The sequence below is a fragment of the Corvus moneduloides genome, chromosome 8 (genome assembly GCF_009650955.1).
Source record: "Corvus moneduloides isolate bCorMon1 chromosome 8, bCorMon1.pri, whole genome shotgun sequence".
Lineage (NCBI taxonomy): Eukaryota > Metazoa > Chordata > Aves > Passeriformes > Corvidae > Corvus > Corvus moneduloides.
In genome coordinates, this window is record NC_045483.1 from 13,202,506 (window position 1) to 13,229,067 (window position 26,562).

At 63.0% G+C, this 26,562-nt stretch overlaps 3 protein-coding genes across 7 annotated transcripts; 2 read left to right on the forward strand and 1 right to left on the reverse strand.

Moving 5' to 3' along the window:
* The first annotated feature begins 146 nt into the window (after nucleotides 1–146).
* LZTS2 (leucine zipper tumor suppressor 2) lies at nucleotides 147–7,491 on the forward strand. Of its 2 annotated transcripts, none has more exons than XM_032117023.1 (6): nucleotides 147–229; nucleotides 2,535–2,603; nucleotides 3,660–4,100; nucleotides 4,461–4,976; nucleotides 5,508–5,777; nucleotides 5,869–7,491. In XM_032117023.1, the coding sequence occupies exons 1-6, from the start codon at nucleotides 200–202 to the stop codon at nucleotides 6,544–6,546; spliced, it is 2,004 nt and encodes a 667-aa protein (XP_031972914.1). In that variant the 5' UTR covers nucleotides 147–199; the 3' UTR covers nucleotides 6,547–7,491. The 2 variants fall into 2 exon arrangements, with proteins under 2 accessions (XP_031972914.1, XP_031972915.1); XM_032117024.1 differs by lacking the exon at nucleotides 147–229 and adding an exon at nucleotides 967–995.
* PDZD7 (PDZ domain containing 7) lies at nucleotides 7,356–15,323 on the reverse strand. Of its 3 annotated transcripts, XM_032117013.1 has the most exons (17): nucleotides 15,179–15,323; nucleotides 14,138–14,545; nucleotides 13,814–13,954; nucleotides 13,249–13,423; nucleotides 12,752–12,928; nucleotides 12,381–12,528; nucleotides 12,094–12,154; nucleotides 11,216–11,641; nucleotides 10,538–10,741; nucleotides 10,310–10,351; nucleotides 9,965–10,122; nucleotides 9,685–9,776; nucleotides 9,448–9,539; nucleotides 9,280–9,351; nucleotides 8,392–8,886; nucleotides 8,004–8,104; nucleotides 7,356–7,869 (listed from the first exon to the last, which is right to left on the reverse strand). In XM_032117013.1, exons 2-17 carry the CDS (start codon nucleotides 14,328–14,330, stop codon nucleotides 7,720–7,722), a joined length of 2,727 nt encoding a protein of 908 aa, XP_031972904.1. In that variant the 5' UTR covers nucleotides 14,331–14,545; nucleotides 15,179–15,323; the 3' UTR covers nucleotides 7,356–7,719. The 3 variants fall into 3 exon arrangements, with proteins under 3 accessions (XP_031972904.1, XP_031972905.1, XP_031972906.1); XM_032117014.1 differs by lacking the exon at nucleotides 10,310–10,351; XM_032117015.1 differs by lacking the exons at nucleotides 14,138–14,545; nucleotides 15,179–15,323 and having other exon boundaries at nucleotides 13,249–13,418.
* A 219-nt stretch (nucleotides 15,324–15,542) lies between these two features.
* SFXN3 (sideroflexin 3) lies at nucleotides 15,543–21,424 on the forward strand. 2 transcript variants are annotated; one of them, XM_032117025.1, is made up of 11 exons: nucleotides 15,543–15,687; nucleotides 17,102–17,268; nucleotides 17,506–17,676; nucleotides 17,826–17,924; nucleotides 18,188–18,263; nucleotides 18,705–18,790; nucleotides 19,110–19,237; nucleotides 19,363–19,412; nucleotides 19,568–19,617; nucleotides 20,085–20,132; nucleotides 20,414–21,419. In XM_032117025.1, the coding sequence occupies exons 1-11, from the start codon at nucleotides 15,565–15,567 to the stop codon at nucleotides 20,508–20,510; spliced, it is 1,095 nt and encodes a 364-aa protein (XP_031972916.1). In that variant the 5' UTR covers nucleotides 15,543–15,564; the 3' UTR covers nucleotides 20,511–21,419. The 2 variants fall into 2 exon arrangements, with proteins under 2 accessions (XP_031972916.1, XP_031972917.1); XM_032117026.1 differs by lacking the exon at nucleotides 15,543–15,687 and adding an exon at nucleotides 16,500–16,550 and having other exon boundaries at nucleotides 20,414–21,424.
* The last annotated feature ends 5,138 nt before the right edge of the window (nucleotides 21,425–26,562 follow it).

The following is a 26,562-nucleotide window of genomic DNA, read 5'->3' on the forward strand; positions in this document are numbered from 1 at the left end:
CATCCTGCCCCAGCTGTGGCACACCAGATTATTACCAACCTCCATGCTGGGAATAGTTTTAACCTGAGCCATAATGAGGGCCCAGAGCAGGCGATGGTACACACCCAGCCCTGGGTTTCCGGGGTGCACCAGCTCACCTGGAGAGCACCTTTGGGTGCTGTCAGTGCAGGTGTGAGCACCCGCAGGCAGGACGGGGGTGATGGCAGACGAGGGTCCTGGGGAAGCAGAGGTAAGGCAGGGGGCAATGGAGCTGGGTCAGGGTTCTCGTGGCAATGTAGGTGGGGGCTGTGGGTGTCCCCCCTCAGCCCAAGGGCCCCCTCCATCTCACTGGCTTCCATTTGACCCAGTCTAGTTCAGGTCATGGGGCTCTAGAGTGGAAGTGAGGCAGTGGGATAGCCCAGGACCCCATCTCGCACCTGTCCCTCCATGAGCCATGGAGGGGGTGAAGAAGCTGAGCCTGTGGGGGGGGCCTTAGCTGATCCCAGACTCCGGGGGTCAGGTGGTTTCATGAGGGTTTATTTTATTCTTTTGCCCCCAGTTTGGGTCTCTCGAAAAGGCTGGAGGGTGGCAATAGCTGTAACAACTCATGGGGACGGATGATGTGATGTCAAGTGGGGCAGAGGCCCCCAGACCCCTTAGCAGAATGCTGGGCTCACCAAAGATTTGCGGAGGGGGCATAACCTAGAGGGTGATTTTCACCCCAGAGGCCTGGGGATACTTTGGGGGTGGAGAGCCTTGAGACGGAGGGCTTGGCTGGGGCAGAGAAGGGCATGAGCTCTGGGAATCCCCCGGAACGGACGTGACTGGGAATGTACCAGGCGGGGGTGCCCCAGGCAGCCCCCGTGTCCCCCCGTGTCCCCCCGTGCCCCGGCCCCTGTCCGGGGGCGTGGCCTCGCGGCGGGGGCGGAGCCGGTGGGGGCGTGGCCCTGGGGGCGGGGCCCGCTCGGGGCGGGGCCGGGGCGCGGCGCGGCGCGGGAGGCGGCGGCGGGGCCGCGGTGAGTGCGGGGGCCGGGTCGGGGGCGTCCGGGGGTCCCGCAGGGTCGGCGGGGCGCGGGGGCGCTCCGGGGAGTTGGGTGGCGGGGTGCTTCGGGGAGCTGCCGGCGCTTGGGGTGTTGTGGGGCCTGGCCCCCCGGGGCCGATTTGGGGGGGTCTGGGGGGTCGGCGGCGGCCCTGGAACTCCGTGCGGTGCTTTGCGGATGTTTCAGGGGCACATCAGGACGGTCCTGCGAATGCAGAGGCCCAGGGGCTCAATGGAGTAGTTGAGGGGGTCGCGGGCCACTTTAGGGGTGCTTCAGGGGCGAGCTGTGGGGCAGTGCAGGCCTAGGCGCGCCGTGGGGCACTTTGGGGGTGTTTTGGAGCACTTTGGGGGTGGTTTAGGAGCACTTTAGGAGAGGTGTGGTGCAGCGGAGGCCCAGGAGCGCCGTGAAGCATTTTAGGGGTGTCATGGGAAACTTTGGGGATGGTTTAGGGCACTCTGGGGGAACTGTGGGGCAGTGGGGCCCACGGGCGCCGTGGGGCAATTCAGGGTGCTGTGGGGTCAGGAGGGGTGGAAGCACCATGGGACGGGCTGGGCACTGTGGGGCTTAGTGGGGCAGCGGGAGGTGGGTGGAGAGAGGGGGGGTGCGTTGGGCGGGCAAGGAGGGCAGCACCATCGAGGGAACCTCAGGATGCCGGGGGCCTGGAGAGGGGCACAGCCGGGAATGGATGGTATCCATCCCGCATGTGCTGGGTATGTGGGGAGGGACAGGGGGCTGATTCCCCCTGCCCTGGGGTGGCCCTGAGGTGCCGTCGAGGCAAGGGGGTCCCCGGGGGCCCGGAATCCCCACAGCAGCTCAGGGTGGGGGTCTGGCCGAGCAGGGACCGAATGTTCCCGTGCTATTTAGGGGTCGGAACGGTGGGATCCGGCAACGCTGTGCTCCGGCCGGAGTGGCTGGAGGTGACGCCACTCCAGTTGGAGACTGGTTTTACTGGGTGGCTGGAGGCCGGGCTGGGCACTCCCTCCTTCCCTCCCTCCCCGGGTGGCGTTGGGACCCTCTCGGCGGGCCGGGGGGCTGGGGGGAGGGAGAAGATGGAGTCTCCTCCCATCGCCTTCCTGGCAGGGCCCCAGCAGTGACGGTGTCCCCTCCAGGCTGCGCGGGGACCCACTGTCCCCAGGGGTGTCCGTCCCCTTGACCTGCACATCCTGAGGGCGTTTCGCTGGGGTGGGGTACTGTCCCGTGGCTGGCTGGGCTGGGGGGCCATGAGATGTCCCTTTGGGGTTCCTGATCTCTGATTCCTGTTCCTCTGGCAGCAGCAGGTCCCCATGGCGGGCTCTTGTCCCCACCACACCTTCCGGGGTGACCGCAGCCCACCCGGGGTGCTAGGAGCAGCGCACCCGCCGCCGGGCTCCCCTGCCTCCCTCAGTGCCACGCTGGCACCACCTGCCCTGGCCCTGCCGGCTAGGGGACTTGGGGGGGAAGGGGGCAGCGGGGAGCACGGGGATCCTGCTGCCGTTCAGTCCCTTGACCCCCTCCTCTTCCTCCTCCCCGCTTCAGGGGTCGGCGGAGCAGTGTTCACGGTGCGGGGGCCCGAGTGGACCGGACGGATGGGCAGCGGCTGGCGAGGTGAGCGGAGCTGTTGGGGGGGGGTCGCCCACCTGCCCACCCAAGGGTATCACGAGCACGGTGTGAGGTCACGGTGCCTGGGGACAGCACGTGCCGGTGGGGGTGACGGTGGCGGGGGGGCTGGCTCGCCGGCATCTCTCCCCTGCCCGCCCCTCCCCGGGCGCTGGCAGGCGGATTGATTTCAGGTGACAGCTCGGCGGGCGAGACCGTGCGGGCAGCGGCCCCCCCCCACCCCGCCCGCGCCCTGTGCCAGCCGCAGCCATGTGCGAGATGCGATGAGGCAGCAGGGGATGGATCCGGCCCGTCGGCCGGCTCCCGTCACGCGGGCGTATGGCGTGGGTCGGGACAGGGGGAGTCACAGCAGAGACCGGCAGAACCCCCCCAGCTGGAGGGGGCGGGAACAAGCCTCCGTGTGTTGGGGCTGGGAAAGAGCCTGGTGCCCACCGGGCAGCTTCCCCCTTGGTGGCCCTCTCCAGGGAGCTCTGTGCCCCACTGTGGATAGTTTGGGGTGGAAAGCAGCTTCTGTGGGGTCACTACTGAGAGGTGGGGGCTGTGGGTCAGAGGAGGTGGCTGGCCCTGGTGTGTGGGGCTGTTTCCCACTCTCAGTGAGGCTGCTCTGGTAGGTGCTGGGGGGCAGACAGGCAGGCTGGCTGCCTGTGAGCCAGCTCTCTGCAGGCCTCTTGGGATTTGCCTCCAGTCCTGGCACGCTTCCCGTGACAGGGTCACGCCAGGGCACGGCATGAGGCAGGACTGCATCGCCACTGCCCTACGCTGCCACCAGCACCCCACAGCCCCTGGCAGGCCCTGGCTGCTCCACTGGGGTGCTGAGGCCAACTTGGTGGTTGCTAGTACCACTCCCCCAACTAATCCTGGTTTTGTTCTGGTTCGTTTGGCGTCTCCTTCTGCCTGCTTCCCCTTGGGCCAACCGTCACCTATAAAATTGGGGATGGTGACTGGGGACTTGGGGATTCCCCCATGCCCACCTAGGGATGCTGGCAGCTGGTGGGGCACTGTTTTCAGTGCCCATGGCTCTGATGCTGTCTTCCTTGCCTGCAGGCTGCCTGCGTGCCCCTGCCCGCCGGGGGCCCCCCCGCCATGGCCATCGTGCAGACGCTGCCAGTGCCCCTTGAGGCTGTTGCTGAGGGGGCCACACAGCTCTGCGCCGCTGCCCGCTCACCCCCTGCTGCCATGGGCAGCGTGGGCAGCCTCCTGCCTGTCCGGCCTCGCCATGACTGCGCCAGCGATGGGGACCCCTCCACTGCCTCCTTCTGCAAGCAGGAGGGGCTACTCCGGGCCACTCCTGAGGAGCCCCGTGTGTCTGCACCCGGTGTTACCCACTCGTACGCCAACGGGGGCTTCTGTGGTGACTGGCTCGATGCCTCCTCTCCTATCAGCCCCTGTAGCGACTCAGATGATCTTCGTGATGACCAAGCACCAAGTGATCACCTTCAGGGGCCACCCCCCAAGCTTGTACCTGTCTCTGGCAAGCTGGAAGAGGTGCGGGGGGGCAGCATCAGGGTGGGTGGGTGTGTGCTGCGGTCTTGACTTTACACCCTGTGCCACACTGGTATTGTTGGCTCAGATGTGTGAAATGGGGTCATGTGGCCACACTTCTGGTGTCCTTGAGGAAGTGGCAATCCCCATGCTCTTAATGTCCCCTCCATCATGCCAAGGGTGTTTGGGGAGCTCACCTGGACACCCATAGAAAGGGGATGAAGTGGGTGGTGACTGGCCCCTGTCTCCTTTGGGGAGTGAAGGTGTTAGGGCTGGGGGAACCCACCATAACATTCCTGGACAACCCTTCTTGGGTTTAATGGGTCCTACCCAACCCCTCATTCTCCCCTCTTTTCCTGGCAGAATGTGGAGAAGACCCTGATCCGCCCCATGGCCTTCAAGCCAGTGGTATCCAAGCTTCGGAATGCCCAGCCAGGCACACGCCTGGGGCTCTCGGAGAGCCAGGTGAGCCTCACCCACTTGCTGGGTGCTGAGAAGCCTGGCTCTCTGAGCTGCCGTGCCAGCACCCTCTCGGACTCGGGGCGCAACTCCCTCTCCAGCCTGCCCACCTACAGCACGGGCTGCAGCCAGCATCCAGAGGTGGGTGCCCTGCCGACCACCCCCCATGGCCCCCTCGACCCCCCAGGGGGCTGCCGCCCCTCCAACTCGGACAGCGGGCGCTCGTCCTCCAGCAAGAGCACGGGCTCGCTGAGTGGCCGGGGCCGGCCCTCCTCGGAGAGTGGCTCCTGCGGGCGCTCTCCACTGCCTGGTGAGGAGGCCATGCTGGTGCGGGAGCTGGAGGACAAGCTGCGGGAGAGGGAGGCCGAGCTGCGGCTCCTGCGTGACAGCCTGGACGAAAATGAGGTGGCCGTCTGCCAGGTATGTCCCTGGTGTCCGCATGTCCTGTCCCTGTCTCCCTCCCTGGAGCACCTAGTGTGGACATACCCCCTTGTTGGGGGTAGGAACCTGCTTTGGGCACCCTTTACAGATCCTTGCAGGGGGATACCTTTTCCTGTGGATCTGGGTATGTGGGTTTTTCCCACCAGTTGGGTGGTCCTATGTAGTCCATGGGGGACCCTTGTATGGCCCATGGGACCAGTTGTACAGACTGGGATGCCTTATCTTGGGGTTCCCTTTTTTGAATGAGCCTGGGACCTGTGGCTGCTCCCTGCTTGTGATGGAGCTGGAGGAGCCCTATAGGCTTTGGGGGTGCTAACATGGGGGGCCCATCATGCAGATGACTAGGGGAGCACAAGGAGGTGTGTACCACCATATTGCACTCTTCCTGGACCCTTGCTCCATTTGGGGGAGATGTGCTGCCCCCTCCCTGTGATGCCAATCTTGGAGATGGCAGCTGAAGTGGGAGAGTGCCGTGCTGCCCTCCCAGCAGCTCTGCATCCCCTGGCCCAGGTGTTTGAAGAGAAGCAGCGTCGGTGTGAGCAGGAGCTGGAGGGGCTGCGGCAGCGTTGTGCGGCCCAGGCGCGGCAGGCGGCCCATGCAGCACATCGGGGGCAGCAGGTCCTGCAGCTCCAGGTGCTGCAGCTGCAGCAGGAGAAGAAGCAGCTGCAGGAGGACTTGGCCCAGTTGCTGCAGGAGCGCGAACTGCTGGAGCGTCGCTGCGCCTCCTTCCAGCGGGAGCGCACCGAGCTGGCACCCCGGCTGGAGGAGACCAAGTGGGAGGTGAGTCACCCAGCAGTGCCAGAGGTGTCAGGGGGCGCAGGCTGTGGCTGGGGGGGTCCTGGCCAGCACCTGAACCCCATCATCCCCACAGGTGTGCCAGAAATCAGGGGAGATCTCTCTGCTGAAGCAGCAGCTGAAGGAAGCACAGGCGGAGCTGGCGCAGCGGAGTGCTGAGCTGCTGGGGCTGCGGGCTCAGCTGCGGGAGGCACGGGCACAGCTGCAGGCAGGCGAGCGGCGGGCACAGGGGCTGCAGGAGGCCACCCGCCTCAAGGCGCTGGAGCTGGAGGTCTGTGCCAATGAACTGCAGCGCCGCAAGAGCGAGGCCGACCTCTTCCGTGCCAAAGCCGGCCGGCTCGAGCAGGAGGTGATGGGGCTGCGGGAAGCTGCCCGCGGGCGATGCCCCCCAGGCACCGGTGAAGGGTGCCCCCCACCTGGTGAGGGATGCCCCTCAGCCAGCGAGGAGCCCCGGGGCAGTGTGGGGCTGCGGCGGCAGCTGGAGCGGTTGCGTGCAGAGGTGGCCCTGGAGCGGCGGCGTGGGCAGGAGCAGCGGGATGCCTTCGAGCAGGAACGCGGCACGTGGCAGGGCGAGAAGGAGCGGGTCATCCGCTACCAGAAGCAGCTGCAATACAGCTACATCCAGATGTACCGGCGCAACCGGCGGCTCGAGCAGCGGCTCCAGCATCTCCGGCTTCAGGGCGAGGACCCCCTGCCCGAGCTCTGTGACCCACCTGACCCGCCCTTTGAGGAGATCACAGCCACCGAGATCTGAGATGCTGCCTGCCCTTGCCCCAGGCTTGGAGGGCTGAAGGGCCCTCCAGCCCCTGTGATTTTGGGAGCTGTGGGGCTGTGGGGGGCCCCTGCTCTCCCCCAGCTCTGCAAACTGCTGGCACTGTGAAGGGGCAGAGGAGACCACAGGTGCTGCCCCCTCCCCAGCATTGAAGTTTTGGGGCGAGGGTGTATCAGTGCCCACCACAGGGAGGGGTGCCCGTGAGATATTGGGTCAGGTGGGTGCTGAGTCCTGGCCTTGGGGCCGCCCGGAACTGGTTTCTGCTGATCCTCTTAGCTCCGGGGGATTAGCAGCGCTGGCTTCAGCCAGGGTCACCTTGGGCAGGGGGAGGGCTGACTTGTCCCCTCCCTCTCATCCCTGCTGGCACTGTCACCCAGTCACTTGGCGTGTGCCCTGTCCCTGCCCATGCCAGCCTCCCTCACACCCCTTTGTGTGTTTGTCAGGGAATTCGTTTCTGTGCCATTTTAAATAACTCTATTTTTATAGGACTTACAAAAACATATCACCCCCTCCCAGCTCACACCCCACCAGTCTGTGCCCCCTCACCCCTGCCATGGGGCAGCTTGCCCTCAGTGCCTTTCCCATGCCCTTGCCCCCAGCATCCCTCTGTTTCCCCCCCAAAAAAGCCAGTGCCTCTGTGATGCCCAGCCTGCCAGGGGAGAGGGGCGTGGTGCTGCACGTGCCAGCTGGGGACACCCTGGGGACACCCCTGGGGATGGGCAGAGGTGGGGGGGCCCTGCTGGGCACCCGGGGAGGTCAAACCAAAGGAAAAGTCTGGCTGTGCCCAGCTGTGGCTTGGTCACCCCTGGCTCCAGGGGGGGAATTTTTGTACTTTATTTCAGTCATGTCTCGTTCCCAGAGCCTGGCTCGTCCGTGTACCACCCGGAAACGGCGATTAAAAACAAGCCCCTGGCTGTGTTTTTTTCATGACTCTGTCTGCATGTCCAGAGCAGGGTCAGGGACCAACTCTCCTTCCCCTGTGTTGCCAGTGCTACTCTCCCTTGGGTCCTCCAGTGGGCAGCTGCTCCGTGCCCTTGGGGCAGGTCTGGCTCTCACCCCCTCTGGCTGCACTGAGACCAGCCACAGCTCAGTGCAGGAATGAGCCATCTGGCTCCTCTGGAACACAGCATGGCTCCTCAAATAGGGGGTGCAGCATCACTCTGGAGGTGGTCCAGGCACCCGCACCACCAGCTCCATGGGCTCCTTGGCTTTGTTGCGGTAGGCCTGGCGGATGATGTCCACAGCCCTCTGGTGCGTGACATTCTGCAGGCTCTCCCCGTCCACCGACACCAGCTCCTGCCCGGCCTGGGTCCCAGAAGGGAAGGCCGCGGGGTGAAGTGCAGCTACTTTTGGCGTGCTGGGGGACTGCCAGCAACCCAGCGGCACCAAGGGATGGGAGTGTCTGCCCACCCCCTGGCATGTGCTGGGACCCCCCCTACCTTGAGGATGCCACTGAGGAAAGCAGCTCCACCAGGGAAGATCTTCTCAATCTTCACCACTGGCTGCGCCCTTGACTCAATACCACCGGAGATGCTGATCCCTGCAAGGGAGCCACAAGACAATCACACCTGGGTAGACTGGGACCTCCACCTGCTCCCAAGCATGGCACCACCTTTCCCTGGGTAGCTGCACCTTTGTCTTGCCCTATTTGGTAGGTCCTGCAGAGATGAGGGGCCAGGGCAGGGACAGCTCTCATTTTGGAGGAATGCTCTGGGGTTTACTGCTTGCCAAGGAGGTGCCACCCATCCTACTGAGGCTGGTGCCAGAAGGGTCCTCACCCCACCCCTGGGGTCCCACCCATGTGCCACGCACCCATGTACCACCCACCCAGCGAGTGCTTCAGCTTGGAGAGGGTGACGGTGAGCAGATGATACTCTTCCTCCTCCTCTTCCTCCTTGCCAGCATCTTCGGGGCCATTGGTAGCTGCCCCAGCCCTCGCTTCACCCCCTGGCCCCCCAAAGAGAGGGGCAAGAGGGGGCCGTGCCCGCTGGGGCTTCCCCAGCACTTCAGCCTCTCTGTCAGGCGCTGTCCTGGGGGGCTCCTTGCGCCAGGTGGCCCGGGGGCTGCGAGAGTGCCCATGCCCCTTGCCAGCGGGGGGCTCAGCCAGCAGCCAGTTGGGGGACTGCGGGCCAAGGGTGGGCAGGGGCCGGCTGGCGGAGGCGTAGGCATCCACTGGCACGTCAGGGAGTGGGGTGTAGGTGCGGGGGTGAGGCCGGCGGGGGCTGGGGGAAGCTCTTGGACGGGCTGGGCTCGCCTGCTGCTCCCCAGCTTCCTCCGGCTCTGGAGTCCCTGCTGGCTTCAGCAGGAATCCACCCCGATAGTCTGCAATGAGAGGGGCTCAGGGATCTCCCCAGGGACCCACAGTCCTGCTCCGTGGGACCCCTGCCACACAGGCCTCCCATGAGTACCCCAAAGCCCTGGGTCCTATGCTACCTAGGGCCCCAGATCTTCCTCATCTAGGGACCCCCAGACACCCCAGCTCTCTGAAGGCACTCCATGTCCTCCTCCCCAAGAACCCCAGCACCCAAGATCCACAGATTGTGCTGCTCCCAGTCTTCCCAACACCCAGGGACACCAGATGCCTTCTTCCCTGGAACCCCCTGCACTCAGGTATCCCAGCTCCCTTTCTCCTCCCCCGAACTGCCCCCGTACTCCCTCCACCCTGCCCCCACTGGGCAGCCTGGTGTCCAGGAAGACCCTACAGGTGGCACTTACCAGGCACTGGTGTGATGAGGTGTCTCTTGGGGGGGACGTCATGGTGGGCCGGGCGGAGGGCAGGTGAACGCACTGCAGTCAGGAAGAGCCCCCAGTCACCTCCCGAGCTGCACCCACCCCTGACCACTACCTGCCCCCAGTCAAGGTCCCTGGGGGGCTGGGATCTACCTGAGCGGCTCTTTAGGGCATCAAAGGCTTCCAGCTCCAGGGGCATCACCATGCTGTCAAACCTGCCCAGGTCGGTGGGAGCCACCACACTCCTGCCAAGCCAAAAAGGTGGGGACAGGTTGTAGCAGCCTCTGGGGTGGAGTGTGATCAGGGCTGAGGGGCATATGTGAGGCTCCACTTCAGTCACACCAGCCTGGGCAATATTGAGCTTCCCAGATATTTCCTAGCAGCACTCGCCTCACGTCCCGCAGCAGCAGGACCTTCTCAGGCCGGTCCAGGATGGCCAGCAGCGGCCGCACCAAATCCTCCACGCTGCCTTCATGCAGGTACTGTGGGCACAGGAGGGGGGTCAGTGGATGGATTCCCCCTCACCCGTTCCTTGGCTTACCTCCCAGAGCTAAGCATGGGCACAGAGTGCTCGCCATGCCCCCAGGATGCAGGAGCTTTCCAGGGACGAGCCCAGGGTGGCAGCGCTGCCCTGCCTGTGCCCCGCCTCCGCTCTGCCTTCGGTGCGTACCCGGGAGCAGTGGCGGAGCACGGCTGTCACCTCATCGGGGCTGAGGAGACGTGCAGCAGTGTCCTGGATGTGCGGGAGCCGGGCCTCAGGGTCGCTGCCGTTGGGCTGCAGGGTGGTGATGCCTATGGGGCCCAGGATGGTGGCACGCCGGCTTTTCTCTGGGGAGGCACAACAAGGAGGGGTGGCCAGCGGGGCAAGGACTGCCCCAGCCAGCGCAGAGAGTTCCCCATGCCCCCCCCCCCAGCAGCTCACTCCACACCAGAGCAGGATAGACACACGCAGCGCAGGGTCAGGCGCATGCAGAGCCTGCCCCACACCCCCCGGGCACACGGGCACCCCCGTTACCCCGCTTCAGGCTCCGGATGACAATCTTCTGCACAGCGCCTACTGCAAGGGAGATGGAGAGCGATGAGTGCCCAGAGCAGACAGCAGCATCACCGTCCATTGTCAAAACTGCATGCTTGGGGAACCCCTCCTTATGCCCTCTCTGTGCCAGGGATGCCACAACAGGCCCATAGAAGGGGGAACAGTCCCAGGTCGAGTCCCTGTCTGCCCTGTCACCCAGGCTGATACCTCTGTCCCCGTCAGAACGCCCTGGGGACTTGGCGCGGGCCCGGCGATCAGAGCCAGGGGCCTCCTGGCTGGGGGGGGCCCAGCTCTGGCTGGTGGCACGGCCCCCCTTGAAAAAGAGGTTGACGAGGGTCTTGGAGCGGTGCAATCCTGGGGGACCACCTCGTGCCCCTTGTCCCTCTGGCTTCTCCTTCTTCCGCTTCTCCTCTGTGGACAGAGAGATGGGGGTGTTGAAGTGGAGAGGAGAGGGGATGCCACCCCAAATCTTGTCTGGGGGCAGGGAACTTTGGGGGATTGGAGGGGCTACTGGGAGACACTGACTGGAAAGAAGTCCTTCTGTGGGGTGCAGTGGATCACCAGGGGCCATAGGCTGGGCTTTGAGATGCCTGGCAAGCCCCAGGGACAGAGCTGGGGCTATGCAGGGTTATAGGATACCCAGGGCTGGTGGCCAGGGGGCCATATGGGCTATAAGGTGCCAGGGTAGGGGCCAAGATGTTTGCTACAGGAAGCCTGGGGGGGGGGCAGGTATCCATGTGGGTCAGGGACTATAGGATGCTTGAGTCAGGGACAGGCTGCCCACATGGCGCAGGGCCTGAGCTGTGGGACTCCCAGGGCTGGGCGTTGGAAAGGGACTTCAGCCAGGGTTGAGTCCCATGTGTGGGGCTGTGCCCCAGTGCCTACCAGCGACAGTGAGGTCACTCTGGGAGCGTGTAATGGGCTGCCGTGGCCGGCTCAGCGCCAGCAGAAGCGCCGTCTTGGGTGAGTGGGTGAAGGTCCGGCGTGGGTGGGTGCCAGGGGCCTCGCGGGTGCCCTGGCCCCGGATGGCCGTGTCCCGCAGCAGCTCGGGGGGCCGCACTGTGCGCCGTGTCTCTGGCAGCCCCTCGGCAGCTGGCTCGGTCTGCATGGCCCGCTCGGCATGTTCCCGCACCCAGCCCCGCCGTGGCCCGTCCTCTGTGGAGATGGCCACATCCACGGTGCGGGCTGGGGGCACTGGGGCAGCTGTCCCCAGCCCATTCACTGCCCCTGGTGCTGGTCCCGAGGAGTAGGAGGAGATGGAGGAGCTGGTTTCTGATGTCTGAGACAGCTGTTGCAGCTGCCCATTGGTCACTGCAAAGGCACAGCAGGGACACACTGTGACACACTGTGGGCCACCTAGAGCTCCACGTCCCTCCCGAAGACCGCAGACATGTGGGGAACCCACAGGGCCATGGGGACAGTGGGCTGTTGGCCATTGCATAGGGATCATCATGTCCTCTCCAAGAAAGTGGACATGCAGGATGCTGTGGAATCACAGGGACCACAAGGCTGCTGGCTGTGGCAGGGGGCTCTTCATGTCTCCTCCAAGGATGGGGGACAGGTGGGACCTTGCAAGTCCATCAGGCCTGCGTGTATGCTAACAGTGGCACAGGGAGCTCCGTGCTCCCTCCAAGGCCTCAGGACCCCATGGCATATGGACCTTCTCCCTCCCTACAGCAATCAGACATCACACGCATGGGAGTCCCAGCCCACCGTGCCCCAGCCCAGCGCCCCTGCCGGTACCCGCGCCGCACTGCCCTTACAGCGACTGAGCCAGCAGTACTCGGCCACCAACTCCTTGTAGGCAGGGAACCGGCCTGTCTCCTAGGCACAGGGGGAGAGGACAAGGGGGTCAGTGAGTGCCGGCTGCCCCAGCGAACTCGATCTGGTGCCAGCCATGAATAATGCATCCCCCCCTCCCACCCGCCTGAAACCCAACCAGCCAGCAGCTGCACCAGCCCCCAGCACTGGGCTGAGCTGGGACAGTGCCAGTGAAGGGACGTGCCAACCCCTGCCTCACACGAGGGTCCATGGGGCGGGGTGTGGGTACCTTGATGGTGAGCATGATGTGAGTCTGCCCCTTCAGCACCTCCACTGCCTTGCTATGGCTTATGTCTTCAAACTTGACTCCATTGGCTGCAAGGACTTGGTCTCCCACCCGAATGCCGTTTTGCTCCGCCAGCCCTCCGGGGTCCACCCTAGGGCAGCAGGGGGGCAGGATAGGACCAAGCACTTGCTGGAGTCCCGCTCCTGCCCCACACCTCCTCTTGGGCGACCCCATGGCTCAGCACCCATGGTGGTGATGCCCACAGTCTTCTGAGAGTGGGGTGAGGCTCAGCCAGAGAGGAGAGGCCGAGCCCCAGCGTGGGCCCAGCAGAGATTGGGCTGTCACAACCCCTTCATGCCCCAGGGCAGCCGTACTTGGAGACGTAGATGCCGAGGCCGAACTCTCTGCCACCGCGGATGTTGAAGCCCAGGCAGTAGTCATCGGAGGTGGTGTAGAGGTGGACGATGCGTCGCAGCCCGTCCTCAGAGCCGCTCTCTGATGGTGTCGAGCCGCTTTTCTCTACTACCAGGCGCCTATTCACCACATCCACCCTGGAGCATGGGTACAGCGTAGGGGGGTCTCAGGGATTTGGCTCTTGTCCTTCAGCAGGAGGGGACCATTGGTGGCACCCAGTGGAGGAGAGTGACGGGGATTTTGCACCCACCCTACCTGCTCCAGACCGTCCTATCCCATCCTGTACCCCACCCTGGTAGCTCCCCACCTTTGCCAGAGGCTTCTGATGCCACTCCACCCTGGGGGTCCCCCAGCTCTGGGATCCTCCCTGTTGCCCAGAATCCTCCACCAACCTCCCCCAGCATGCCCTCCACGGGGTTGGGTTTTGGGGTGCTGGCATGGGATATGCCCTGCTCACCATGCCGTCTTCTCCTTAGAGAACTTGATTCCTGGCACACGGCCCATCCGCCGGACCACCATGCGGAGACGGTTGTTGCCAGTGAGGACCTTGACAGCGCTGCTCATCGTGATGTTCTCCAGACTCACACTGTTCACCTCTGTGATCTTGTCACCAACACACAGCCCGGCCTGCTCTACAAGGGACACACGGCTCATCTGGGCATCTGACCTGGTACTGATGCCCTTGTTTGGTATCCCCTCCCTCAGTGTGTCCTCAACCTGGTCCAAACCCTTTGGGAAGAGATGCGGGGGTGCCTGAGAATTGCACTGAGTGGCTTGTCACTTTGCCGTGGCTTGGGGATGGAGCTCAGAGTCATTGGCACAGGGCTGTCTGCTCCTGTGTCCTGCCCTTCACTTTGGGCAGCCCGAAAATCTCATGGCCAAAGGCAGCAGGGAGCAAATGGTGGCTTTCCACCATGAAGGGTGGCATTGTCGCTGTGGTACCATGTCACTGGGAGCTCCTTGAGAGGCTCTTGTTGGCATGTGCCTATCTTTACTGGTGTCCCTCACCCTGACCCTCTTACCGGCAGTGCTGCCCTCCTCCACTTTGCTGACAAAGATGCCCAATCCATGCTCGGAGCCGCCACGGACGCTGAAGCCCAGTTTGCCGTCCACGCTCTTCTCCACTGTGATGGCATTGATGATGTCACTCTCGTTGCTGCTGGCTGTGGGGACAGGGGAGCAGATGAGTCACCCACACTGGGTATGAGCAATGGCAAGGGGTGTCTCTCTTGCTGAGAACATTCCCAGGCCCAGGACAGCCCTCCCTGTCCCTAGTCCCAGGGGATTCAGCCGTTGGGGCCCTCCTGGCCACGGGGCTGGGCAGAGGGCTGGGACATCCCACGCACCTTCGATGGGGGCATTGATGAGGATGACACGGCCCATGGGGGAGGCGGTGCGGCTGCTCCGGGTGGTCCCATTGAGCAGGCGGCTCTGCTTGCTGAGGAGGTAGCGGGGAGCCAGGCTGGCTTCGCTGCTGGAGCTCCGTGACCGGCTGCCTGTCGTCATCCCCGACAGCACTGTGTCCCAGTCCTGGGCCATGGTGGAGCTGGGCACTCCGGTGTCCCGGCGTCTGGCTCAGGGCTGGCTGTGTCCTCACAGGGCCAGGGCTGCCCGTCAGCCAGCAGGGGACATGGCATAGTCCAGCAGCACATGCCCGGGCTTGGGCACCGCTCTCTTTTAGCAGTGCAATGCTGGGGGCAGCTGGCCTGGGTGCTCGCCGCTGGCAGGACAGGTCCCAGGCGCAGCAGCACAGCCTGGAGGGACAAGGAGCTTTGTGGCCCCCTCTCTGATCCCCTCCCGTCCTATGGTGTCCCGAGGATCAAACTGTCACATAGCTCTTGGGTACTGCCGTGGGGGTGTGGGCACAGGCTGCCCTGCCCTGGGGTAAGGATGCTGGGGCGCAAAAGAGCTCTGCCTGGCAGTGTAAATCCGGAACAGGGGATGCAAAGGGGCTTTACCTGACAGTGTAAATCCGGAAGGGCTCCAGAGAGGGGACACGGGGACATGAGCTTTATGCTGGAGAGCAGGACCTGACCCCTCTGGCCATTCCCCATCCTCCCTGGAGCCCCTCTGAATTCCCAGTGCCATGGGGCTGGAGATAGGTGCACCAGCCCCCAAGGCAGTTCCCGCGGGGATTTTCCAGGGGTGGGTGAAACGCCACCACAGTGTCCCCCCCACTTCATTCCCCGCTCGCCCCAGCCTGACCTCAATAAATAAGTGATGGCCCCGGCTCCGGGGACACGCCGGTATCCCCGCCGCTGCCAGCCCCCCACGGCGCCCACCCATTACCCCCCGCCAGCATCAGACGCGGGTGCGCCCTTCCCGAAGGGGCACAGGGGACCCCCTACCGCCGTCCCTCCCTCCCCCCCGCCCCGTGCCCTCCTCACCTGTCCCCATGGTGCCACCTGCGAAAGAGACACCTGGCAGCAGGGCGGGGGGGAAGGCGAGGCCGGGGGACAGTGCCGCCTCCTGCCCCCCCGGCCGCGGGGATTGGCTTTCCCTGCGGGACCGGAGCGGCCATCGGGCGCGGGAGCTGTCAATCGAGAGCGGCCGGGGCTGGCCTTGCAGCTGGCGGAGGGGGGGCAGTCCCGTGTGTGTCCCCCGCCAGGGGGTCTGGGGGCGCGTCCCCCCGCGAGGCTCGTGTGGCAAGGGATGTGGTGTCCCCCCTGACCTCCTCCCTTAGCACGGAGCATCCCAGGGGCACACAGGGGAAACTGAGGCACGGTCAGGGGAGGGGGGGGTGTCGTGTCCCCCAGCTCCGCTCCCTCCGGTGATGCGAGCCGGTATCCCCCCGTGTCCCCCTCCCCGGGGGGCATCGCCTCCAGCCCGGGCCGGCCGTGACCCCCCGGCGGGGCCCGGCGCCGCCAGCGCGAACCCGACACCGCGGCGGTTTCAGGTGATGCGCGGCGGCCGCGGGGGCTGCGGGGGGGCTGCGGGGGGGCGGCGGGGACGGGGGCCGGCGCGGGGGGGCCGCCCCGGGGCAGCCCCCCCCGACAACGCCGGGGTGAGGGGCTGGGGGGGCACGGCCGGCGTGGGGACACGCACCCACATGCACACGCACCCCATGCACCCACACGTCCACGGCATGCGTGTTCGTGCCCTTGCGCGCACTCACAGACACCCGCGGAGCGCCGCACGCGCGCGGCCGCGGCCCCGCTCACACACACGCGTGTGCCGGCACGCACCGCCCCACGCACGAGCCGGCGCCCGCGCCCACGCCCGCGGAGGCGCGGCCCCCGCGCGCTCCGGCGCAACCACCGCGACACGCGTGGACGCCAACGCGGCGCGTGCGCGGCGCTACGGGCACTCGCGGGCGCGTAGCGCGGGCATCGAGACCCCGAGGGACACGCGCGCGGCTGACACGGGGACGCGCGGCTGACACGGGGACGCGCGGCAACGCGCACGTGAACACCCACGTGCAAACACACGCGCACCCGAGCGACCGGAAGCGCCGACGCGCGAGCACACGCGCGCGGTCACGGGCAGGCACGTGAGCGCCCACGGGCACGCCCACACAAGCGCGGGAGGGCCACGGGCGCCGCGTGTGGCTCGGCACGTACCGCTCCCCCCGCCGCCGGCCCCGGTCACGCGTGGTCCCCGCCGCCCCCCGCACGCCGCCCGCCCCGCCCCGCCCGGCGCGGGGCCGCCCACCCGTGACGAGACCGCACGTCAGCGCGCGCAGGGCGGGAGCGGGGCGGCGGCGGCGGCGGCGCGGGCACGGGCACGGGCACGGGCACGGCGGGCGCTGCCCCGGGAGTCGTGAGTGCAGGGGGTGCCCCGGGTCCCTACGCAGGGAGGGTCACGCGTGGCGGGAGGGATGCTCGGCGCGGGAAGGACGGGAGAGGAACGCCGTTTCTCGCGGGGAAGGGCGGGTGTGGAAATAGAGCCGTGCTGCGTGTGTCGGTGCCTTGCCGGGAGGGACATTCCTCCTTCCAGTGCCCTTCCTCGCTCTGCTCCCCCGGTGCTGGCAGCAGGTGTGGCCCCGAAGTGGTGGGTCTCTGTCCCCTCCTCTGTGACTGGCGTGCTCTGCTGGTCTGGGGCGTCCCTGACTTCTGGTGACTGGTGTAAGCGAGGTCAGGGGGTTCTCGCTGGCACATTGCAGGGTGCCGTGGTGGGATCACACCACCCACGACCTGCCCCATGTGCTGGGTGGACTCAGGAGTCGCTGCTGAGCTCCATTACAAAGGGGCTTCCTGTTCACCCCTTGTCCCCCCTGGCTGGGCGAGCACCAGAGCTGCCGCAGCAGGGGTGCGGAGGGGGACACACAGGCACCACATCCCACATAACCCTTTCATCCCCTGACCTGTCAGAAAATGCCACCATCCTTGCCTGCCACCATCAACATCCAGGAGCCCCGCTGGGACCAGAGCACCTTTCAGGGCCGGGCCAAGCACTTCTTCATGGTGACTGACCCCCGAAACCTGCTGCTCTCTGGGGCTACACTGGAGGAAGCCCGACGGGTAGTGGAGGACTACAGGTATCCCCTGGGAAGACAGATGTACCCTCAGCACTGCTCCTGGGCAGGATACAGCCTTGGGGCTGTTCCCAGGAGTGGGAATAGAAGTGATGCTGGCCCCCCTGGCCAAAACAAGCCCCCAAAACTGCCTGGCTGGTCCCTAAGGCATCTTGCAGCTGCTGCAAGTAATGTGGGGGACCAGTGAGGCCATGTGTGCTGGCAGAGGGTCCTTCAGCAGGTGTTACCCTTACCTGGCAGGGCAGGCACCGTACACCCTGGGCTGACAGAGGACCAGCTTTGGCGGGCAAAGTACATCTATGATTCGGCTTTCCACCCTGACACGGGCGAGAAGATGATCCTTGTGGGACGCATGTCTGCTCAGGTCCCCATGAACATGACCATCACTGGTTGCATGTTGACCTTCTACAGGTACCTCTTCCCTCCTCACCCCAGGACCAAGAGGATGCCTGGAGGATCCTCCTGGCTCTGGGGTGAGGAGGGGACACATGTCTCATACCCAGCTCATGCTGTAGGAGCATGGGTGGCATCCCCCAGTGTCACTCTCCTCTCTCTGGCAGAACCACACCGGCTGTGCTGTTCTGGCAGTGGGTCAACCAGTCCTTCAATGCCATTGTCAACTACACCAACCGCAGCGGGGATGCACCCATCACCCCCAGGTAAGCATCTTTCTGACTAGGTCCTTGAGGCACCCCAAAACACCAGGGGGGTGCCTTGAATAGCAGGGAACTGTGAGATGGGATAATGGGGATCTGGTGAAGGCAGAGATGGATGCCAATGGGGCTGTCAGGGTTGGTGGTACAGCTGGGAGAGGAAGCCAGAGGTATCCTGGTGCTCTTGAAGGGCATGCTGTTCCCTCTTTTGGAGGGACAACTGGGATGGGGAGAGCCTGGCTTACTGGTGTCACTTTCTGCTCTTTCAGCCAGCTGGGGACAGCCTATGTGAGCGCGACCACGGGGGCAGTTGTCACAGCACTGGGGCTCAAGTCTCTCACCAAGGTAAGGTGATCTTTGGCCATCATGGTTGGAGGGACCTGGACCCTCCCCATGGGATCTCCCTGAGCTCTGAGCTGAGCAGGAGATTCACACGGAGTGGGGGGAAAAATGAAGAAAAGGGGTTTGCTAAGGTTGCCCTCACAAGGCAACTCTTCTCCCCAGTGAAGGCCGTGGAGATGGCCTGTCCCTCCAGCCTTACTCCAGATGTATCTTCCGGCTTCTTTCACCCCTCAGCCTCTTTCCAGGCCTGACAGGGGACCTGGGACCCCCCACACCCTTTGGTCTATGCAGCTTTTACCAGCTGGGAGTTGCAGGGGAGGAGGGGACATTTTTCCCCTAGTGGGGCTGGGACACCCCAGGGTCTTGCAGGAAGTCTTGCAGACCCGGGGACAGCCAGCTCTGCCCCCAGACCCTCTACGTGACGTGTTCCTGCTTTTCCCCCAGCACCTGCCAGCCATCATTGGCCGGTACGTGCCTTTCGCGGCTGTGGCAGCTGCCAACTGCATCAACATCCCGCTGATGAGGCAGAGGTGAGCCCTGGGGTGGGACAGGCTTGCCTCAGGCTTCACAGGCACTGGTGGGGAATGCAGGGACTTCCTTCCTGGCCCTTAGCATGGAGGGGTTGGCTTCAGGGTGCAAGCACCTGATTGTAACCCAGGGGGTTATTGGTCCCCGTACAGCCCTGTTGAGGACTGCTCCCAAATGTGAATGTGGGTCCAGCTGAGACAGTGCAGACAGTGGATGGGGTACAGGAGGGTGCCAGCCTTCCTTGGAGACATGTCCCTGTCCTGTGTCCTGATCCCCTCACCCTTGTGCCCTGTGGCCCCCTCACCCTCTCTGTCCCTGCAGAGAGCTCAAGCTGGGGATTCCTGTCACGGATGAGAATGGGAACCGCCTGGGTGAATCCACAGCAGCAGCCCAGAAGGCCATTTTTCAGGTGGTGGTGTCCCGCATCGGCATGGCAGCGCCAGCCATGGGTGAGTGTCCCCTCCTCCACCTGTGTTGAGAGATTGCAGCTGATCTCTGGCAGCGTGGGATGGGATCCCACTGCTGGCAGGGACCTGTGAACACTGGGAGCTCATCTCCTTCCTCCCTGCCTCAGCCATTCCACCGGTGATCATGAACATGCTGGAGAAGAGAGCTTTCCTGAAGGTACCAGTGAGCCTGGGATGGGAGGGTGGGCGTAGGGACATCCACCGAGTGTGGCACATTGTTGGCACCCCTCAGAGCTGGCACCCTGTTGGGAAATAGACACCTTTCAGCCCTGTCCACTGCACTGACACACATCCTCTCCCTGTCCCTGGCAGCGGTACCCGTACCTGAATGCTCCCCTGCAGGTTGGCCTGGTGGGACTCTGGTAAGTCACCATCCACTGATGGGCATCACTGCCCCGGGTGCAGACCAAGCCCAGGTGTATGGGACAGTGCTGCTGGGAACTCTGCTTGGCAGTGGGGGGGGAGAACTGCCCCGAAGTTTCTTAGGGGGATGCCAGAGCTTGGCCAGGCTGGTGGCATCCCAGGCAGACAGGATGGGATATAAGGTTTTGGGGCTAGGAGTTGTTTTGCTTCATCTTGGTGTCTCTCAGACCTCCCATGGCTCCTGCGCAGCATTGCTGTTCCCCCACATATTGGGGGACAAGCTTTGCCCCACCTCAGGAGCCAGATGTAGGGTCTGGAGCTTGGAGAGGGCATCTCCGTAGCCCTTTCCTGGCTGAACACCCACCACAGCTCTGGGCTGCCTCATTGCTGCTCTGGGATCAGGCCGTGGGTGGGTGTGGGTGATTTATGCAGCCCAGCTTCACCTCTCCACATCTTTCCCTTGCAGTTTGGTGTTTGCCACCCCGCTGTGCTGCGCACTCTTCCCTCAGAAAAGGTACAGACAGGCACTTTGCCTGCACGTGTGGCTCCTGTATGGGCAGGGGGTGCATGGGCTCATTGTGCTCTCGGACTCCCAAGAGATTCTTTGGCTCCTTCTCGCAGTCAGGGGCTTGAGCCTGGGCACACACATCTCTGTGCACACACAGCAGTGCAGACCCAAGGGTCTGTGCTGGGCCATGGGGACAGCATCTCCATGGGGTGCAGCAGGTAGTTTCCAACCTGAGGCCACTGGTGGGTATACCCCCTCCATCCTGTGTATCCATGTTTCCTCCGCAGTTCAATGCCTGTGAGCAGCCTGGAGCCTGAAGTCCAAGATCAGATCCGGAAGAAAGATCCATGGCTGGAGACTGTCTACTTCAACAAAGGGCTCTGAACAGGCTCCTGTGGTGGCCGAGATGTGTCCCACGGAGCTGCTGGGCCAGCGCATCGCTGAGCTTCGCCCTTCGGATCCCCTTGGGGCTGCCGCCGCTTTCCCTTGGCCCTTGCGTGTCTGTAGGTCCCAGGTGCTCAGCCCTGCTTCCTGGGGTGCCTGCAGCCGTGCAGCACCACACCAAACCCTGTCTCCATGCCCGGCTCAGCCCTGCTCTGGGGACCTCCTGGCTGGCACCCTGGTGCACTCCTCCTGTGCTTACTCTGCATGTGCCTGTAGCTCTGTGCAGTGCACAGGGAAGTGCGGGCAGCGACACCAGGGACCTTGTGAGCTGTGGTGGAGGAGAAGAAATGTGGGGTGAGGAAAAAAATGGTGCTCCCCAGCTTTAGGAGGCAGCAGAGAATCAGCAATTGAAGGTAGAACACCTCTGCAGGCACCCTACGGTGCCCAGCGGTTCAGCAGCTGGTGCCTGGGGGTGGCAGAGCAGCTTTCGGAGAGGAAAACTCCCCATACCTGAAATAGCTGGGGTGAGTGATCAATTGCTCAGTGGCTTGAACTCAGAGTGAGGGGGCTCTCCCAGCCCAGGCATGTGCTCCCAGCTCACCTTCTGCTCTCCTCTGGGCTGCTCTGGGGATTTAATCTGGCTTTCTGCTGCTTCCATCCCCAGAGCAAATGGCACATTCTAATCCCAGTAGAGTCTTGGTTTTTCTTCTCATTTTAATGCCATCTGTGTTCAGGGCTGGGCTTCCCCTGAGGGGTTACTCTACCCCCTCCTGGAGTGCTTGCTTTCAGGTGGACCTTCTCAAATAGCTTTAAGTGCACTGTGGTTTCCTCTAGATATTTTTGATATACATATAATGTACCTATATATACACCAAACAATAAAGGCAGATTGTTTATACAAAACCAACAGCAAAGAGAAGCGTGCTGCTTGCTAGTTTGTATATGGTGGAAAGGAGCTGCTGTTGGGGTGAGGATGGGAGCAGGAGGGAGGGGCAGGCTGGCTTCTGGGGTGCCTCTGCACCCCCTGGGGCTGGGTTCTGTTCCCTGCTTTCCAGCTCGCTGCCTTTGCAGCAGCTCTGGCTGGCCTGGTGTGTGTTTAAGCTTATCCAGCTGTCAGGAGGGCTTTTTTTAGTACAGTCGGCTTTGGGCCTCGCCGCTGCGCAGAGCTTTGCTAAGCTGCTGCCCTGGATGCTTCTGGTTTGGAGAGGCCAGAGCGTCACCCTGGCTCTGCCCACACTCACACCCCCTCTTGCAGCCCGCTTACAGGACAATCGGGGCCCTGCTCCTGTGCCTCCACTGCAGGACTATTTTTATCCCACTTTCTATGCACGATTATCGGAGAGCACATGGGAGAGCACATAGCTGCTGTCGCCGGACCCTGGCCAGCCTGCCGGCAGCAGCTGCCTCTCCCTCAGCTTTCTGTCCAACTAGGGCAGGCAGAAGGAGCGATGGATGTCCATCCAGGGAGGATGGAGGCAGCCGTGCTCTGCAGTGCCCTGTGCTGAAGGACGGAGGAGTGAGAGCCACTGCAAAGGCCAGGAGGGGCAGATGCAGCAGTGACAAGATAAGGGCCAGGCAGCCCAAAGCAACCCTGTGCCTCAGCTGGCAGGGGCTGACAGAGGCCAGGCTGGGGCTGCTCCTCTCGAGGGGCAGCCAGGAGAACACCTGCACCCAGCACCCATCCAGGGTGGGGAAGTGAGTGGATTGGGATAGGCACATCAGGAATCTGTCCCCCTCCTTCTCCCAGCCCTGGAATATTGCAAATATCTCCCCTGAGCCAGCCATTGGTGGCTTATAAATAATGCAGCCCCTCGCCGTGCAATAAGGGCTTGTCAGTAGCTATTCTGCTCTCATAAATTAAAGATGAAAAGGTACAAGGCTCTTGCCAGAAAAATGAAGACAAATTTTTAATAGCTTGCCAAGACACAGGGAGATGGAGCGCTCAGGAAAAATGAATTACGTTTTTATTATGTGTTTTATTGTGGTGTAATTGAACGGGATTATCTGAGAATACAATATATTTCCAGAGCAGTATAAAGAAAACAAAAATAATGATGACACCTGCCTCCTCCCACACGCACTGCCCGGCTTTGCAGGGACACCCTCCTTGTGTGTGCTGGCTGGGAGCTGGCCCTGAGCTGCTGGCGGCCACGAGAGGCAGAGATGGAAATGGGAGGGACATGGGACCAGAGACACAGATGTTCGGGGCGGCTGGGTCCGGCTGAATGGATCTGGCCGGGCAGAGTCTGGGGTCACTCCAAGAGGCCCCCCGAGCTGTGAGGGTCACCCCAAGAGGCCCCCCGAGCTGAGCTGATACAGGGCAGTGTGGTGTGGCAGTACTCGACCACACAGAGCCACTGAGTGTCTTTCACCTGTCATCTGCTTTCATTCCACCCCTGAGATCCCCTTTGGTCTGTCCCCCACCTGCACAAGCTGGCACCGCTAGGCAGAGACACGACAAACTCAGCTCTGGTGCGTTGCAGGTCTGGGGTGCCGCCGTGCAAAGCAGCCACGGTGTCTGCTCTGCGCCGGAGGTTGCAGCAGTGCAGTGAGCCCAAAGACATAGCCACTTCGCTGTGCTAGGAGCAACATGTCCTCGTGGATTCCCCTGATTGGGGGAGAGAAAACTCACTTGGCCAGTCAGTTTTGGGGGGTTGACAAGCCCAGAAGTGACACCACTGCCTCCGCAGGGGAGCCCAGGATGCAGCAGTGGATGCAGGGGAGCAAGGATGCTCGGTCCCTTCCCGAGATGGCTCATCACAGAGGTCAAGGGCCAGTCCCAGAAAGACAGCTGCTGGATGTCCCCAGGGGTGCTGGGGGCTCTGGGCGGCGCTGGGCTGGGGTCACCGATTGGTCCCTGGCATTTTTAATGAGCTGCCAGACCACACAGTTTAACCTTGCCCATAATGAGCGCGAGCGGCAGCAATTCCTACCGCCTCAGCCGGCTCCCCCAGCCTTAATGAGCTAATCAATACTTGTTCTCAGCTTAATTTCCAGCTAATTGCTCTTTAATGACGCCTGGAAATGGGCAGCCTCTTGCAGGGGGGAGCGGGCAGGCTCCCCCTCCCCAGTGGAAGGGGGTGCCGAGGTGCTGGCAGCGGGTCACCTTCCCTGGCTGCATCCCAGCCCTGCTGGCGCTTCTGGAGGCTGGCGAAAGGGAGGGTGGCAAAGGAGACAGCGGGCGCGGTGCCACTGAGCTGGCAGCACCCTCTGGAGCGCCCACGCCGTCTGGGGGGGCCATGCAGCCCTAAGCACCAGGGCAGGCTGAACAGAGGATCCCCCACCACAGGAGGATGTACCCAAGCCCCTCAGGACACTACATTGCGGTGAGGGCTCCCAGGCTCGGCTGATAGCGGGACTTTTAGCGCACGGGAAGATAAGGGTGGTGGGGCTGAGGTGTCCGTGCATTACTCCAGGTCCTGCAGCCCCCAGGCACAGGGTCAGTGTCGCCGCAAGGGGCCGGGACGAGGCCAGCAGTGCCCTGGAGGTGGCAGCAGAGACCCCGCAGCCGCCTGCCCGCACCGCCACCCGCGCCCTGTGCCGGGCAGCCCCGCGGGCCGGGCGGGGACACGCAGGGGCTGCGGGGTGCTCCTGTTTGCTGCGGGGTCGGGGTGTGGGAGGAGCCGGGCCGGTCACGGGGCGGTGGGATCCGCTCTCACCCGGCACCGGAGTGTCAAAGTTGGCACCACCGTGCCAGTGCGGGGACATCCCGGGAATGCAGCCCCCGCCGCCTTTTCGGTTCCTGCCCCCGGGTTATTAGATTAGCGCTTGGATGGGGCTGGTGGGAAAACCTCAGGAAACGGCATGATTCCTGCGGGGATGGAGCCGGGGACCCTGGGCAGACTGGGGACCGGGACGTCCCTTACCATTCAGCCATCGAGCCTCGGGGCCGGCTCACCCTGCACACAGCTGCAACCGCTTCCCCAAGAATTTGCTGATGGGTTGGTTCTTCAGAGGAATTCGGTCTGGAAAAGCCTGGAGAAACCTGAGCCTGGCTGCTTCCCAGAGCAGGTCCGGCCTGGCACGCAGGCGGGGGGGACCTGCCTGCTGCCCGTGCCTCGTCCCCACAGTGGAGCCCTGGAATGTGGCTGGAACTCCTCGAGAACCATGCAGCCTTGGTGTGGGCTGGCCAGAACAGGGCTGTTTCAGGCTGTCAGACAGCAGGAAACAGAGTGTATTTGACGTGAAATGAGGGAGATTTGGTTTACTATCAGACGGAGACCCCCACAGCCCCAGGCAGTGCGTTGGCAACATTCTGTCCCAGGATCTCCGGTGACATTTGCTTCTGCTGTGACATAACCCACATTCTCAGCCCCACCAGCCCAGCCCCAATGCTGCTTGCCAGCCCTGCCTCACATGACGTACATTGAGTCACTTGGCCTAGGGCTTTCTTTCCAGAGCGGATTTTTCCCTTGGCTTCATCTGCCGTAAACCCCAGATCGCTGTGGGGTGTCTGGGGGATCAGCCCAAAGATGCAGAGGGGTCAGTGGGGCCAGAAGCTGTGTGGTACTCTTGACTGGATGTCAGGTGTTTCGGTGTGATGACAGAGCTCCAGAGCGATGCCACGGATGTGGGGCTGCCAGGAGCACCTATGGATTCCTGGCTTCAATGGGACCATCACAAGATAAGAAAACAGTGATGGGGAGCAACCCACCAGGAAGGGAGGAGGAGGCTTAGGTGCTTAAGGCTCAGCCTTCAAAGCCCAATTCCAGGAGCTCCAAAGCTCCAATTCCTCATGAAAAGTGAGGAAAAAGGAGAGAGGACTAGCCATCACTGGTAGGGATTTACCCAAGTGCCGGGCCGTGCAGTGCGGTGATCACTCTTTTTCCCACAAAGTTGTCAAGCAACATAAGCCACAAACCCCTTTTGCAGCCCTGGCTGCGTTGATCGACTTCAGGTGTAATTGAGCAGAACTCCTTGTTAAGCACAGGTTACATCTTCCACCCCTCATTCATAGCTGCTACTGTTTATTAGCACATTCAATAGTCTCATTAAACAGGAGGTTTAATTATCTGCCAGGTTTGAGCTCCATCTTGTTGAGCTGAGCTGAGCTGCCCTTGGCTTTCTGGGGCTGGGTTGTGTTGCTCCACAACTGGAGCTGTTCCTGCTCAGATCTGTGTTTGGATTTCCCCTTTGGCCAGGGGTTCTCCCTTGTTCGTGGCTGATGCCACAGTGATGCTCAGATGAATCCAGCCGCGCAGAGGCCATGATAATCCCATGAAGATGGGGGCTCAGGCCTTGGCACATGGGAGAAGGAACCATGTGTGGGGACAGGACAGCAGCACTGGGGCCTGTTCCCCCTTGCTGAGGGCAAGAGACACAACCTGAAACACTGGTGGCCCCTGATTTCAGCAGTGCCTGGGATTTAAGTGCTGGCTCTGTTTCTGTGCTGGCCAGGAGCTTTGTGGGCAGAAGGTGGGCCAGCCTTGCCCCACTGCTTTTCCCCCTGTGTGGAGCAGGGGCAAGTGAGGGTGTGTTTGGTGCAGGGATACCTCAAGGCAGGAAGGGTGGTATGGCAGGGATAGCCCAGGAGGCTCAGCACCCCTGTCTGCGTCACCTACAGTCTGTCTCCTCTCTACTCAGGCTCTGACCCAGCTCTGGGGCTGTGTGTAGGAAAACCTCAGCCCTTCCTGACTTTTTCCCTGCTCTCAAAACAGCTGCAGCCCCAGCTGCTCCACAACTCGTGGATGCTGGACCTGAAAACTTGTGACATGTGGGGACCGCATTCAATAGGCTGGACAAGGGGAGCCAGGGAGGAAGGCAGCCCTGAGCCAAGGGGCTGGGGGCCACAGAGGGGGAGTGGGACGTGAGGCTGAAGGCAGAGCTGGCAGGAAACCCCACTCTGCAGCAGGGGGTTGGAGAGGGGAGTTTGGCTGGCAAAGACAGATTTAAGGGGGCTGAAGCTTGCTGCATTTTCCATCGTTAGACATGGCTGGATTCACAACGTGACCGAGCAAAAGCCCTGGAACCCGGAACGAATTTGCAGGAGGGTGTTGGAAAGCAAAAGCAGATTTTTGCATCATGGTGAAGGAAACCGGATCCTTAGAGGGGT